The 17,004-nt window shown below is 40.6% G+C and overlaps 1 protein-coding gene across 1 annotated transcript in view; it reads left to right on the top strand.

Moving 5' to 3' along the window:
• The window catches only part of necab2 (N-terminal EF-hand calcium binding protein 2), a 180,367-nt gene extending 167,836 nt beyond the window's left edge, over positions 1-12,531 (top strand). The window contains exons 11-13 of the mRNA XM_050074059.1: positions 2,582-2,659; positions 3,482-3,573; positions 5,617-12,531. Of these exons, the coding sequence (XP_049930016.1) occupies positions 2,582-2,659; positions 3,482-3,573; positions 5,617-5,645 (199 nt within the window). The 3' untranslated portion in view covers positions 5,646-12,531. The remainder of the gene's footprint in view (positions 1-2,581; positions 2,660-3,481; positions 3,574-5,616) is intronic.
• Positions 12,532-17,004: the final 4,473 nt, after the last annotated feature.

Here is a 17,004-nt window from a genome sequence, read left to right on the forward strand (position 1 = left end):
TCTGCTCCAACACTGACTGACAGCTGACTCCACTCATTTACACTCACCACTGCCTCAGGGCCGCTACAATATGCTATCTACAGAGATAACACTGGCGATCTGAACCGGTCAGTGGCGAAAAAAAGCACTTTTATACGGGACGCATTTGCCCCCATTACCATTTTAGCTCGTTTCGCGCCTCAATACTGAACCAATTTTAGAACGAGTGGTACCCATGAATCATACGCACACATACACATGGGGAAATAGAGCCCAGGTTGAAAAATACCGAAGTTGTCCTTTAAAGCTACTATAATCAATATTTTATATTAAGAAGGGATTAAATGACTGTGTACTGTGCAATGGTGACAAAGCGACAGAGAATTATCACCCAACTCTGCAGCTCCCCTCAGCTCTACAGAGAGATTTAGCATCTGTCACTTGATTGTTTTGATTCTCTCTCAGAGCTCCTGTCAGTAGGAAGGGGAATGACCACACCCATTTAGGTGCATACTAAAGCTGCTTTCACACCGCCACCCAGCAACCGCCCTGACAACCGCCTACCTGCTAGAGCATTCCCCAAAAAGCAAAGCGTTTTTTTAAGTGGCGGCTGCTGCTGCTGTCTAGGGCATCACTGACAGAAGTGCGAGCTAGCTTGGTGCCATTTAAATATCTGCATACTGTGGCAAGACAGCGAAAATCAATAAAATTAACAAAGATTTCAACATATTTTGAAATTTTACCAGTCGTCTGAAGATTGATGGAAATGTTTTCCCAGGTCCAGCTTTTCTTTTAGTTGTCCTTTAAAGTCACTAGCGACGTGTTTTATGATTCCGGGTATTCAGACACCGATGTTAAAAACTCCTCTATCTTGTCTTCTTTCTGCCAACACATTGAACTCTGCATGGGAGAGCAAAATCACGTTCACGTGAGCGGCAACCACTTCATACCACCCAACTGTTGACTGTTGGTGGCGAGTTACTGTGCTTGTGTTTGAAAGCAGCTTAACTCTTAAAAGAGCTCTGTACAATATTCAGAGCGTATCTATACTTCAGAAACTGTCTGCACACGGCAAAATACAGCAAATAGCAGCTAACGGTGCTAACTGTGTGAACAGTGTTAACAATAGCAACAGTGCTGACAGTGTTAACCTGGGGGAGAACCATAGACTGTAAAAATAAGGGACGTAGCTACCATGATGTCACCCATTGGTTTTGAAGCCTCGAGTTTGGCTTTTTGGTCTTCACCATCTTGGTTTTTCCATCTAGGACACTAACAGCAGACAGCCTGTCACTTAAAGCGACTGTCCCTTATTTATGCGTAACTTTAAGCCTTAACAAGATGGAAATCAGTTAGTTATATAAATGGTTGTTTGAGGAATTGCAGTTTTTGGTACTTTTGTGCTGGCTTCATTTTTCAGAACCAGGGGTTGCCCCTTGGGGAGTACCAGAGGGTGGGTGCTAAGCTTCCACGATGACACTGTCCCAATATTAGTATAAACTGCTGTATGAGCAGAGTGCAGATCAGCAGCGATTAGCTAGCCAGTGGGATACACACACAGGACTCACACGCACTAATATGCACATGCAGCCAAACTGTCTTTCACAACAACAAACAGGGAAGCTTGGATTACAACACACACAGAGGGAGTGTGTCTAGTCTATTCAGGTCCCATTGTATCTTTACGAAGCAAATAGTTGTTTGCTGCTATATTAATGCTCTGAATATTGTGTAACGCTTCTTTACGTAACATTTTTCTGCCACCTGAAATCAAAATATTGTTACTGACAAGCCGTAGTCCTTTTTAGGTTATGTTTTTTTGTCAAATTAACATTTCTGACAACACACTTTCTCAATGAGTTAAGATTGTTCCAACATGACAGTGGTTCCAGTTTAAGCCTGCAGCCCTTGAATGCAGCAGTTATTGGGAAAACTGAATGATGCTATTAAGGAGAAAAGGACAATGATCCCCTGTGGATTATTTTTAGCAGCTTGTTGAACCCATACTTCAACACAGAAATGCTTCTGGAGGCAATATGGAGCCCTTGTTCATTACAGCAAAACGTACCCTTTAATGTGCCTTATAGAATTGGCCAATAACATCCAGATTCCCCCATCTACACTGACCTGGTCACACGTTGTTCCATTGTATTATTGTGAGTTTCATTTTTACAGATGGGATGCAATCTTCAAGGCCACATCACGGTGTTAATTGCTGTGGTATAATTATTGTGTGGGATGAGGAAATGAGTCACCTTGATTTTTTTTCTGAAATCCAAACTGTTATTGTGTGTGTTTCTTTTTCATTTTAATTATGTCTTTAATGTGAACCATGATATATCCTCTCCATCCTCCATCTTTCTTCTCTTTTACTCTTTGCGCCACCTTTCTCTTCTGCCATGTCTTATCTGTCTTGTCCCTCTTCTACCATCACTTATGCCATCAACCTACTGTATACCTACATCTCTTCTTCACACCCCTCCCCCCTCCTTGATCCACTTACCATTCTGTCATAACTCTCACTTCCTCACACGTCACTTTGCATGCCACCTTCCCTCCTCTATTATCCACTCATTACCATTCTCCTCTGTCTTTGCTCCAGTGTGACTGCGGTGCGTCTGCCGGACGGTTTATCCTTTGTCGTCTACGAGTTCTGGGATGGAGAGGAGGAGTGGAAGAGGTGAGTTTTTAACCACATGTGGCTTTATGTACTTAAAAATAATTATATGTCAGTCTTAAGTCTAAACCCCTGGTTAATATCTGTCACTCAGGCCAGTATTTAGAGCTTTTTTGATTTTCTGTGACTTGTGTGAACAAACTTGTAAAAAAGTGTGAATGCAGTAAAAGTAGCCATCTTGCTGTGATACGAAAAATGAGCAACAGGCAGAATTAAAGTGTAAATGTTGAAATGGCTCATTGCTACAAAATGTTTCATAACTAATGCTGATCCACCTTAAAAGTATTAAAAGTCGTTACTGAGCGTGGACATTCATTTTGTTTCTGAAAATAACTGCAAGTCAGCACTCTGGCTCCTCTGAAAGATTTTTTGGAGCTGAGCATGCCATTTCTTCCTGCCATTGTTTTCATTGATTGGTGATTGCCAAATAAAGAGAGCGCTCACTTTTCCTCCATTACTGTCATGAGCCTGTTGGAAAAATTCCTCCATCCACTTTTAATTAGCATTCTTCAGACATTGGCTCACTCCAGAGTTGCTGAAGCACTTGAGTTACGTCAGGTCATCATGATTTAGTGATGGTGCTGGTGCTGGGCATGAGGAGAGGTTGCTGATGTAGCTGCCTGCTGATCGGAGTTTTTGCTCCACTGCTCACAGCATCCTGCTGCCATTAATATTTCAACTCTTACAGTAAAGGCTAAGGGCCGTGCTAAGCGGTTTGAGGCCATGTGTGCTTGAGTGACTGCGCACATCCGAATGCTTGTGGACATATGTGTTATGTTTTTTAGCTGTTTGTGTGTGCTCTCTCACACTCCCCTCTGATTCCAGGCACCTCCAGTCGGCTCCCAACAAAGCCTTTCAGCATGTGAAGGTGGATACACTGTGCCAGCCGGAGGCTGTGTCCTCTGTAGCCGTGCCAGGTCAGTACTGAAATACTACAGAGTCAAACAGTAGGCTGAACTTTATTTTTTATCATCAATCAAAGGAGCAGCTATGATTTGCGATACTAAGATTTACTTGTCATGGGAATGCGCCTGAAAAAAAAAAAAGTCAAATCTGAGTCTGTGTTTGAAAAACAAAACAAAACACATGGGCATTTGGAGGTTGCATCATGAGTGTGTACGAGTAAGATTCAGTGTTTTTGGAGACTGATTCACTCAAGGGACTAAACGCAAGATTTGGTCTGTTTTCATAGACTGTTTATAAAGATGGACGATGCATCTCAACATCCTCTCACTGTTCAAAAATGAAGCCAAAACATCCCAGATACAGGCGCTGCCATCTTGCGTTGGTGACCTTATTTGGAGCCAGAGTCTGCACTGTAGTATTTGCGAAGTGGAGCCTGATATTAAGTTCCCGCCCATACACCCTGAATGCAAGCACATAGATTGGCACACACAGCTGTCAATCATGACGTCAGTCCTCTTTTTATAGCATTAAAAACCTCATTAAAACCTTTTTAAAACAGGACCTAGCACATTTTGTGCCCAAAGCAACCTTCCCCTGGTGCCCCTCCCTCCCCCGTGATATTAAATAATAAAAATAAAAATAAAAAATACTAATAATCATCATCATCATTATTATCATTATTATTATTGTATTTCTCATGAACAAGAGCTAATGAGCTAATTATCGAGTAAACAACAATTATAAAAAACCTAAAAAAAACAAACAATAAAAGAAAATGGAACGTGCGAATTTGCAGATTTTGTCATTGTCCTTTTCTTTTTTTTGTCTTTGTTTTTGTACTGCGGACGGCTTTTGCTTTTTCGTTGTCTCTCGCTCTAATGCTCTCATCAGAAAAATTATGACAACATACAGCAGTGCGGTAGGAACTGCCTAAAATGAAAGAAATTATCTCTAGGGAAAAATGTATGAGACGTGTACTTTGATCTTTTAGTCTGGCCCATTTTCTGTCTGCAAACGTGGAGGGGGCGGGCTTTATGACCTATACTGCAGCCAGCCACCAGGGGGCGATCAAGATGTTTTGGCTTCACTTTTGGGGAACTGTCATGCCGTTCATCTTTATATACAGTCATTGTTCTGTTCCACTACCTATGCTTGATTTTGCAAGTTGTCAAATGACATATAATGGCTCAATGAAGTTCTGATAATTTGTTATTCATTTCCACAGAGAACAGTAGCATGAATTGTACAGCATTACAGTTACAGGTAGATGGCAGTGAAAGACAAATGTACCTTCAGGGTCTGAAGGACTAATAACCATCTGTGGGTTTTGCCATAACTGCATAACAACATAACTTTAAATTAAAGTATAAAAGTATCTTGATTAATTTTTAGATTAATTTATTCATTGTTTAGTTTGTAAGATATCAGAAAACTGTGTTTCTGAAACCCAAGATGGTGTCTTGTGTTAAAAAGATTTAAGATTATCAACCAGTTACCAAAGTTATAGGTGATAAATCATTTCAGTGCTGATTAAAGAACAATAAAACCAAATAAACGTTAGTCAGTAATGAACAGAAAATAAGGAAATGGTGTAAAAATACACAAATACAGTGCAGAACTGAATAATAATACAGTGTCCTCATAATCCTGAGACACTGATTAGTGTTAAGTCAGTAAGGCTGGCTGTGTAATTAGTCAAAGCTCAGAGGCATTCTGAACAATTAAAGCAACCTGGCAGCATTTAAAACCACTGACACTGGCATGCATCCACGCTCTGAGGCATAGGCTGTCAGTGACTCGAGGTGATGCCTGGCAGACTGCCATTTGTACTTTTTTCTTGTCTAACTCTCGTTTTTTAAATCCATCTCTGCTCACCCCGCTCTCTTCTCTCTCACTCTCTGACTACTTTCTTCCTTGCCAAATTTCTCCTCATCTCCATTCAATCTGTTTCCTCTCATTCCCTTGCACGTCTTTCTGTCTGTACTCCCCTCTGGGCCTCATTTTCTTTTCAAACCTCTTTTTCTCACTTGTCATCCCTCTCTTTCTATTTGCAGCCGCCTGGTGCAGTGTGAACAGGGACTGAGCATGAAGATATTCAACTACACGCCACGACTCCTGGACACTCCCCACCTCCCTTTGAACCCCCCCGTCCCGCCCTTGCGTTTCACCCGCTCTCACCCTCCCCCTCTCAAACCCCCTCCTCTTTCAACCCTCACATTCCTCAACTCTTTTTGTAAGTACATGTTTACACAGTGCAAATGAGTGGTGTCAACTGCAGTGAAAATTGAACAAACAGTGCATTTTACAATGTGAGATTACTAATGCGTTTGCATCTCACCATAGTAGTTTGCTGGCTCAAGATATTGGATTGTCATGTTCATGTTTCAAGTAGCTTTGAGCCACTGTAAGGTGGAGTTTGTCATGTAGCAAGGACCCTGACGTTGAGTTTTTCATGTAGCAGTTACTGTTATGGGGTAGTGCATTTGGGGATGTGGCTTTTTTTCACTCCCGTTAGCAGCGGTGTAGTGGTAGTTGATGAGGTGGGTGTAATACTAGGTAGATGGGTAGGTTACCAAGGAGGAAGTGGGTATACTTTACAATAGATTCCAGTGGCTTTTGGCTGATAGGTGAGTGTACTGTAAATGGCCAGAAAAAGGTGGGTATGGGTATACCCCATATACCTGCATATACCTTCCACTACACCACTGCCTGTTATGGTTGACCACAGGTAGCTCATCTAGTTAACTGTTATTTCATAGTAGGTGCTCATTCCACATTTGCTCCCATACACAGTATTATAGTAATTATATTTTTGTTTATTTTATAATCGACCAAAAGCCATGGACATTATTCTCACATCAGCCATTCTGAACTCACATCGACATGTTGAGTAAAGGAGGACTATACAGACTTAGTTGCCAGATTAGCTTGCAATCTCAGGAAAACTGAATGCTTTGAATTTAGCTTGAAGGTTAGCTAGCTCCCTGGCTAGCTGTCAAACCTACTGTTTCGAGTCTCTAAGTGACGAAGTTTGGGTTGTTTAAAAAAATATTATGGTGAAAACCATGAAGGCCTTGCAAGCAGCCAATGAGTTTTTAGAATGAATATGTACAAAATGTGTTCTGACATGGACAAAAGCTAGCTCGAGCCATTAGCTCAATAACTTAATAAAACATTTCCTCATACAATATAATAATACTAACAATATCTATACATGCCACATATGTCAATTTGAGAGAAGGACAGAAGGTTCCAGAAGGACCTGAAGACAGATTTACCATTGTTAGATTCTGAGAGGTGGCTGTAATATTAGCCTGAACACAGTCTCTCTTTTGTAAACCCCTGTTTTTGGAAAAGAAAAATGACTTTTTGAAGGTAAGAAGGACTCCAAGTGTTACAAGAAAGGCATATATAGGCCTGAAACATATTACATCTTTTGATTAAAAAAACATAAAACAATTTTATTATCTCAAAGAGAATAAGCATTGACAGATGGACTAGTTGACCAATGTATCACCGTGCAATTACATTAACAAGCAGTATTGGTGCTTAATGTAATAAATAATGTAACATCTTTAGTTACTTCATCAAAGTAATGTAACTTACTAAATGTAATTACTTTTTGATTACTTTTCTATCATCTGTTTTAACCTGGGCAATAAAGCTGAAAAATGTCCAGAAATAGGCTATGACAAAAGAAGGCATTCCTGCATGGCGAAAGGATGCAAAGTAACAAAATGAATATTATATTCTACTTATAAACCTAAACCAAAAAGAATATATTCAGATGTACTCCCATTTTGATTGGTACTTATTTTCTACTAGTAACTGTAACTGATTACAATTACATCATGTAATTAATTACTCCCCAATATCGCCAATGATACTGAGAATTCACTCAATATTTCACAATAGGTTATAGTCCCCTGCACACTCATGCTATCAGAGAACCAGGGTTACAGTCGTAACTTTGGGTTTTAAACGCTTACTTGCATCTTCCAGACTCCTCAGATCCATTTGTTCTGTTGCCTGAGCTTGAGCTTGTTGAGTTTGAAGTACATTCATGTACAATGGCTGCTGTGGGAGTAATGTCTATAATGGTAGGAATTTATTTAGCATGTGTAAACACAGCAACAGAATGAGCAACAGAACCCTAAACCCAAATCTCTGTGAAACTAGACATCACGATGACATCAGATGGTGACTGGCCAAAAGGAGAGGGCAAGTTCAGTGTCTTGAATAATGAAAAGACGTCAGTCTTCACAAAAATTTGGGTATTTAGATGATTTTGATTGAGACGTGTAGAGAAACATTTAGAGAGTTGGTAATTTGCATTCCTTTATGTAGCTTTTATTTCATGAAACATTTTGGAGTTGACTCTCTGAGCATTGACATCAGGGTCATTAAAGAGGTGAGATGAATAGATTGTTTGGTGTCAAGGGATAATTTGTGACTTAGAGTCTGCTGCTACCTTGAGACAGAAGAGACTAAGTTGAGAGAGATACAGGCAGCACCTCACTGTTCTCCATGCAGCTAAAGTTTGTTTCATTTATGCCTTCTGTTTGTGTATTCCTTGTCTGAATTGGCGGTGGGTAGCTTATATTAGCTGTGGAAGTCTAGTAGAGATTGTACATATGGAAAATGTTGTTCTATTATGATTAGATTTGTATTTATTGACATCTTTTAGTGCTATGGTGCAATTTTTTTCCTCAGTGGAAGTGGCAGTAGCTTTCTAGGTGCTGCGGCTTCTTGTAACAGTTTGTTTGAATCCGAATACCTACCATCTGAAACTTCAGACAGATAAACCCATCTGAATAACACTGAATATGAAGCCTTAAACATCACCACATGGTAGAGGAGGTTTTAAGGGATTATAAAAAAAAAAAAAAAAAGACTTTTTTTGGTGTGATGTGAACTCCCATTAAGCAGGGAAATGCCCAGTAGTGGTCTGTCAGTGAGGACCTCTTGGCATCAGATTACATAATACCAGTTTTACGTTGCACTGACATGTTGTGTCTACAAAGACAGTTTCTCCATACCATTAGATTTTTCTGTACATTGAACTTTTTTTTAGTTAATAACATGACTGAAAGGATGACCATGACTTTGAAATATGCCTTCGCATCCCTTGGCATCTTGTAGCCAATAGATCACCCACCTTAGCATCAATATCTAACACAATGATCACGTATATTGCCACTATAAACCCCCAACTATAGGAGACAAGGGTCTCAATACAATATCAACCGGAGGACATTACAGAAAAAATGTGGACCATCAGAATCAAATGCTGGGCAGGTCTGATCAGCTGGGTCTGGGCTCTAAAACAATAAGACCAACATCTGGAAGCTCTGATAAACATTATATTCTAGTGACCAACAACAATATTGTTCAACAAAGGTCAAGTTTGGCACTAAAGACATCACAGCACAACAAAAGATCAGGGTTAATCTTTGAGTCCTGTGCATACTTTTCATGTTGACCTGGGTTTCTTTCCACAATCCATACAGGTAGATTGAAACCTTTACAAGTAAATTACTGTATATATGAATGTGATCATGCGGCAACAGATATTCCAAACTGACAACCTTTCCTTCCTTCAGTCCAGTTCATGCTGTAAGACACTCTGAAAAACTATAACTAGGGAAACACACTGAATCAGTGGAGGTTAAGTCCTGTCTAGTTTTTGCCACATTTTCCGTTTGGCCATTCCTGTGTTCTTGACCCACCTCTGCATCTGTTCTGATCGTTCTTGGTCTTTGGCACAAGTCTCACCTGAAACCATCAATTCACCCTGGGATGACCAGAGGTTAAACTCAGGTCAAGACTCAATCGCCCGGGCGCCTCACTTAATGTCACCCCTCACTAACACCACTACAAGCCCACCACTGTTATACAATCAGACTCTCACTCAGAAAGCACAATGTAAAAATAAGAGTGTGTTGTGACTTAAAGATACAGTATATTAGAGGTTATTGAGTATGATGACAGTATTTAAAGAGTATATAATATTACTGTTTATCTGGTTAAAGATGTGTTGATGAATCACTCCTTCTTTATAGCTCTATACTTTCAAAGGTGGCACCTTTCCATCCACATCACTGTTAATCTATTTTCTCTATTTTCACATGTGTATGACAGCCAGTCTGTCATCTGCCAGTACTGTGGTAGCGGTCAGTGGGGATTCAGCTACACTGATACTAATATTGATCTAGCACCGCTCTGGGCTGCATTGAGCAGGGCAGGACTTGGTGGAATGTGGAAGTGTTGAATATTATTACATATACTGTAACAGAAGTTCGTATTACAGTAGGCTTATAGAACTGGCATGCAAAGGCATTGATGCTTTATTTGTGATATGCACCTACTAATCTCTCAGTGTCTGTGCTAAAGGTACCCTGTGGAGTTTTTCTTACCACAGGTAGCGCTATGAAGCAATGTTTCAATTAGTGGGTGTCCTTGTTTGTATGATGTAGGACAGAATACATATTTTTGCTGATCTTGCCATTTGCTGATTAACAGTCAACAGTCAAAGTACCAACAAAGGCAAAGAAGAAAGTTGCTAGCAAACATGTCCCTTAGCATCTGACTAGCTGCAGTTTGAAGTGGGTCCAACTAAACCGCAACTTGTAACACTTTTAAACACAGCTATTTGACGAACTGGAGATAACCTGCAGCTAAATCAGATGTATGAAGAAGTTAACTTAAGATCTGTCCAATGCAGTATTAGTAGTTAAAAAAAAAGCCTAATTTTCATTTTTTACAATTTACTTGGCTATATTTTAAATAACCAAAAAAAAAAATCGAAATAACATGCCAGCAGATGTTTCTGACATTGCAAATATTTAAAAAATATCAATGTGAAAAAAAACATTACCTCAAACAATCAGGAGATGTACTCCTATCCTAAATCCCAGAGGTGGCACAAAGTCATTGTCATGCAAGTCATAAGTACGTCTTGAGTTTTTGCATTCAAGTTCCAAATTAAGTTCCAAGTCAAAGCGAGCAAGTCCTGAGTCCCAAATAAAGACTGACAGGACCCAAGTTCTAATCTTTGAGTTTCAAGTCATAAACAAGTCAAAATGTGCTCTTTTATAAATGTAAGTGAAGTATTTTCAAGTCAGAAGGCTCAAGTCCAAGTGAAGTCACAAGTCATTGGTGTTGAAGTCTAAGCAGAGTTGCAAGACTTTTGATTTTGTCGGGTCCAGTCCAAAGTCATCAAATGTGTGACTCAAGTCTTGTAACTCCAATCCATGCTTCTGCTGAACCCCGTCTCCTGGTTCCAGCAGCAGAAATCAATCATAGCACATTTTAGCTTACGTTACATCCTATCATCGGCTGCCCGTGCTATCATCTCATCCTGCTGCATTCTGCATCAGCAGAAACCGTATCTCCGCATCACTTGGCTGGATTACCCAGACTCCCTATAGGGTTCTGTTTATGATCCTTTAAGTTACTTTTAAAGCCATCTGTGGCTTTGGCTCTGTTAGAATTTCTTATCTTTTAACACCCTTTAATCTGCACCAAGGTCACTCAGGTTTGAAGATAGCTGTTTTTTTGTTCATTGGCTTGTGCGAAGTTAACGATTGACAGCTATAAATTACTGATTGTCAAAGCTGCTTGACAAGTTGGACATATTTTAGATGTATTTCATATTTGACTCACATTCGTTGCTGTTTCTATAGCAACATACTAAAGATCAGAGTAATACATACGTTACCTTAAATCTCTAATTAAAGCACGTCTGGATTAGGTTTAAATTAATCCCTGGATTTTTAGTGACTCTGAGGACACAGCAATGGGGACCATGTGATTTTGTTCCAGTGAACGCAGGTTTAAACCTGTCCTGAACCTTAAACTGCAGCTTAGCTAATGACAGAACAGTGCGAAACGCCGAATGTAAACAGGACTTTGGTTTGTTGCAAGAACGCTCCACAGGGCACCTTTAATCTCTCACTTCTTAAAAAATATAATTACTTGCACTCCTGTGCCAAATCTTGTTTGCGTTCAAGAAGGAGCTGCTGTATTGCGAATAGAAACATAAAGCCATATTGCATGGATTGATGTTTACATGTCAGTGACTTACTATACTGATAGCCATAGTTTTAAAGTACTCGAGCGCCCAGCTGAATGCAGCCCACATGCTCTAATCAAGGGTTCCTTTCCTGTTCATTGCGCCCAGCTCGGTTGGGTTGTGTATATGAGGTAGATAGTGAGTGAACTGTCAGAAATGCCAATACTGTTTCCTATTGATACATTCCTGAATGTCCCTCAGACTGTGCAACCTGTTCTTTTCTATCCTCCTATTCCTCAGTGCAACCTGTGCTTCGTCATACAATGAAAGAGTTATGCCATTGAATTGTAGTGAAATAGGCCTTGATTGAATGTTTCCTGGCAACATGAAAAGATGAAACAGCAGAGGACACAATATATAAAGATTAAGCCTCGTGTAGGCAGCAGCATCGCTTTCTGTAGCTGTAGGGAAGCTGGTGGACGGGAAGCGTGTCACCAGGTTTACCTCACGATACCAAGCCAATCAGGAATTTGCCAAACTGATCGAGGCCATAACTCTTCCCTTCTATGGCTGTGTTCTTTTCTATCCTTCAACTGAGTGCATGTCAACTGAATGTCCAGTAACTTCTTTGCTGTAGTATTAGGCAATGCTACTCTTCAATGGGTTTTGTGCATTTCTTACCTTCTTCTTTCTTTTCTAGTATTCCTATGAAGGAGGCAGAGACTAAAATCTATTATATAAAATATATATATATATGACTAGAAAAATGGCATACAAGAATGAACATTCACTTTTATGGCAATGTTTAATGAAATATTAATTCTTAATGTATGTTTCAGTAAAACTGCTTTCTCTTCTTAAGTGTAGAGACTTAATGCAGGGATGCAAGTATTATATTTGGTCTTTAAAGAATATCTTGTTGAAATTCTAGATGATGTAGAGTGATGCAATTCAATAAAACTATAAAACTGAAACCAGTGCTTTGTGGCTTTGTTTTGAAATTCCACTGATGATTCATTTGGGTGTTTCATGTTGAAAGGTTTTGGCAGATCTGATTAATTTGAACTTTCTCTCATTATATGGTGGAGTTTCTGTCCTGATGGAAGTCTGATCATCCTGCATGGCAATCCTCAATTCACAAATGTTTACTTTATGGTTTAATGAGCCTTAAAATGAGTTAAGCCATAAACAATCCAGTTCACCTGATCTCAAACCAACAAAGCACAGGACTGGAGCACAATGTGATACAGTCTCATTAAAAGGGGCATTTTTAGCTTATTCGTCATGGTTACGGTACGTCCCAAATCCATATTAATTCTAAGGAGATTTTGAGTCCGTGGTGTGTCCACACTGGAAAAGTAGCAAAATTGAGTATACTTACACCATACTGTATGCAAAATAGTCAACTGTTGAGTGTGCTGTTGAAGGACACTGTTCTCCCACAATGCAATGCAATGCAAAATGGAAATGGAGAGGCTGCTCACAGCTAAAACAAAATCAGCGGTGCAGGAAATACACATATCTTTTATTAAGTAAAACTTGCAACACCAATCTGAAAAAAGTCCCACAGTCAAGATTTTACATTGCTCAAAATAACAGAGGGAACACTCAATGGTCACAGTGTAACACCAAGTCAGTTAAACTTCCGGGATATCGATCTGTCCTTTTAGGAAGCACACGTGATTGTGAATCAGTTTCACCTGCTTTGGTGCAAATGAAAGTGACAACAGCTGCAGAGGCAAAAGCAAGACAACCCCCAAAAAGGAATGGTTTTACATGTGGTCCTTCCTTCTTCTCCAGTTTTGTGTTCTGCCAGTGTCCCTGTCCCTGGTAGCATGAGGCGGTACCTGTAGCCCAATCAGGTTGCACAGGTAGTCCAGCTCCTCTAGATTGGCACATTCATATGTGCAGTCGCAAGGTTTGCTGTGTCACCCAGCACAGTCTCAAGAGCATGGAGGAGATACCAGAAGACCGACCGTTGCACAAGGAGAGCTGGACAGGGCCGTAAAAGGGCATCAACCCAGCAGCAGGACCAGTATCTGCTCCTTTGTGTGAGGAGTAACAGGAGGAGCACTGCCAGAGCCCTACAAAATGACCTCCAGCAGGCCACTGGTGTGCATGTTTCTGACCAAACCGTCAGAAACAGATTCCATGATGGTGGCATGAGGGCCCGACGTCCTCCAGTGGGACCCGTGCTCACGGCCCAGCACTGTGCAGCTCGATTAGCATTCACCAGAGAACACCAGAATTGGCAGGTCTGCCATTGGCACCCCGTTCTTCTTACAGATGAGAGCAGGTTCACACTGAGCACATGTGACAGGCATGAAAGAGTCTGGAGACACCGTGGTGAAGGTTATGCTGCCTGTAACATCATCCAGCATGACAGGTTTGGCAGACAGTCAGTGATGGTCTGGGAAGACATATCCTTGGAGGGTCACACAGACCTCCATGTCATAGCCAGCGGTACCCTGACTGCTGTTAGGTACCGGGATGAAATCCTCAGAGCGATTGTAAGACCTTGCGCTGGTGCAGTGGGCCCTGGGTTCCTCCTGGTGCAGGACAATGCCCGGCCTCATGTGGCCAGAGTGTGTAGGCAGTTCCTGATTAAGAAAGGCATTGATGCCATTGACTGGCCCTCTCGTTCCCCTGACATAAATCCAGTTTGAACACATATGGGGTGTTATGTATTGGTGCATCCAACACCGCCAAGTGCCGCAAAGTACCGCCACAGACTGTCCAGGAGCTCACTGATGCCCTGATCCAAGTCTGGGGGGAGAAACCCCAGGACACCATTCGCTGATGCCTCAGGAGCATGCCCAGACATTGTCAAGAGTGCATACAGGCACGCCGGAGCCATACACACTACTGAGTCACATCATGGGTTGCTGTGATAAAATCCACACAACTTGAACCAGTCTGTGATTTCAATGTTTTACTTCTGATTTTCTGTGTGATTTTGAATCCAGCCCTCAGTGGATTGGATTTTGGTTTCCATTGACCATTGCCAAGTCATTTTGTTCTCAACACATTATACAATATACATAAGTAAAGATTTTCAACTTGAACAATTCATTCATCAAGATCTGATGTGTGATTTAAGAGTTCCCTATTTTTTTTTGAGCAGTGTACAAAAGCAATATCAGCAAAATGTACTTTGTATCAAAAATACTTGTTGGAAATGGTCCCTAAGCAGCATTTTAATTTTAGAGCTGGTTTCCACCTTCTCTAATCTAATCAACTGTGAGCAGTGGTGACAAAATCCCTCCAGAAAATTCTTGGAAGACAAATAAGTAATAAAACATTTTGCTGCCCATTTGTGAAATTTAATACATATCACAAAGTCAGTTTGACTGGCATCCAATGTCGCACATATTAGTATGAAATACAATGGAAACCACTTAAAGTGATCAGGGTTACAGTGGGCAACTGCTTATATGGATCCAAAAGCTCTGAACAGAATCATTTCTATACAAATGCTGTTTAAATAATTACCTTATAGTAATTATGTAGTCCACCTACAGTGTTCATTTTGGATCTTTTCATATGTATTGAAAAAAAAATCTAAAACTATGATAGTTCTATTTTATTTATTTTACTTTTCTCCCGCGATACTTTGCCTTGCAGTGACTTGTCTGTTTCCAGCTGGCTACCTGAGATTGATGCTGGGCACACATTGAGATCATGATGGGAAAAATTCTTGAAACTTATGACAAACTGCAAAAAACAAGCCAACAAGATGCAGCAGCAAAACTTGGTGTTCCTAAGGCTATACCTTGTGTAGTCTATTCAAACAAAAAGAAACAGTCATGGCTTCTAGTGACAGAGAAGAAAACAAATGTGACCAGGGAAAGCATCTGACAAGGGAATTAAGAATGCCCCTAATTACTTTATATTCATGTTATAAATATACAAATGTCAGTTAGATGGTAAACAGCATGAAAAATTAAGAAAAAGAAAAAACAGAATTACAGCTTTGCAGTTATAAGCCTCCGTGAACCAGTCAAGTTGCATTCAAAGATTACATTCAAGTCTGTCCAGAGTGGCATGTAGCCATGACAGTTCACAATGCTTCAGTGTGGATGTTGCTGCAAAAAGCTACAAATTCTTACATGCGTATGTTTCACATATCTTCCCCTGGCAGCACAGAACATCTTTACAGTCAGCACTGTTTCAAGGTGGGCACCCATCTCGAAACACCCATTAGTGACATTTGGTCACAAGTTCAGTTTCTGACCAAATGTCTCCCCTTCTGTTCATGAGTTATGACACCAAGTAATGGCCAGGAAAGTGTTTTTGCAGAACATTATGATGCCACAGTGAAGTGACCTTTCACCTTTTGGACATATAATAACACTACTTAATCATTTTATCCTATAAGAAATTTTATGTGAAATTTTGTCATAATTAGCATATAAATTTTTTACCTAAAAATGTTTTTGGGGCCACATTGCTCATGACCCTCGACCAACAAAATCTAATCAGTTCATTGTGTAGTCCAGTTGGACGTTTGTGCCAAATTTGAAAATATTCCCTCAACATGTTATTGAAATATTGCGTTCATAAGAATGGGACAGACCAGGACACAGTGACCTTGACATTTGACCACTGAATTCTAATCAGTTCAGTTTTTCAGTTCTGGAGTCCAAGTGGACGTTTGTTAGCATGGAAATACAATCCAACTTTATTTATAAAGCGCTTTAAAACAACCACTGAGATCCCAAAGTGCTGTACAGAGAAAATGAGAAGCACTATAACATGTAAAAAACACATAAAAACAACATCTTACACAGTATTAAAAGCCAGGGAAAACAGGTGGGTTTTAAGAAGATTTTTAAAAACAGGCAGTGAGGATGCCTGCCTGATGTGCAGTGGCAGATCGTTCCACAGTTTGGGAGCTGCCACAGCGAATGCACGATCTCCTCTATGCTTGAGCCCGGTTTTAGGCAGCAGCTGGTTAGTTGACCTGAGGGAACGGGTGGGCATAAAAGGCTGCAGCAACGAGCAATGGAGGACCCATTAACCCCCACATATAGTGCGTTGCACTAATCCAGCCGAGTGGTGACAAAGGCATGGATGACTGACTCAAAACACTTCCTTGTCAGTATGGGCTTAATTTTTGTCAACTGCCTCAACTAGAAGAAGCTTGCCTTTACAACTGCATTTATCTGCTTGTCAAGCTTAAGGTCTGAGTCGACTTTGACTCCAAGGTTTTTAATAGCAGGCTTAACATACTGGGCCAGATAACCTACATCAGGGGTGCCCATTACGTCGATCGCGATCGACTGGTCGATCGCAAAGGCATTGTGGGTAGATCGCATGGCATTGAAAAAAAAAGTTGGCGCCAGCCTATCATCCGTCCTCACAATGACATCTGACCTGACCTTTCTCTGACACACGCGTCACTGCGCATGCGCATACAACTGCGCTA

This window comes from Epinephelus moara, chromosome 20 (assembly GCF_006386435.1).
Source record: "Epinephelus moara isolate mb chromosome 20, YSFRI_EMoa_1.0, whole genome shotgun sequence".
Lineage (NCBI taxonomy): Eukaryota > Metazoa > Chordata > Actinopteri > Perciformes > Serranidae > Epinephelus > Epinephelus moara.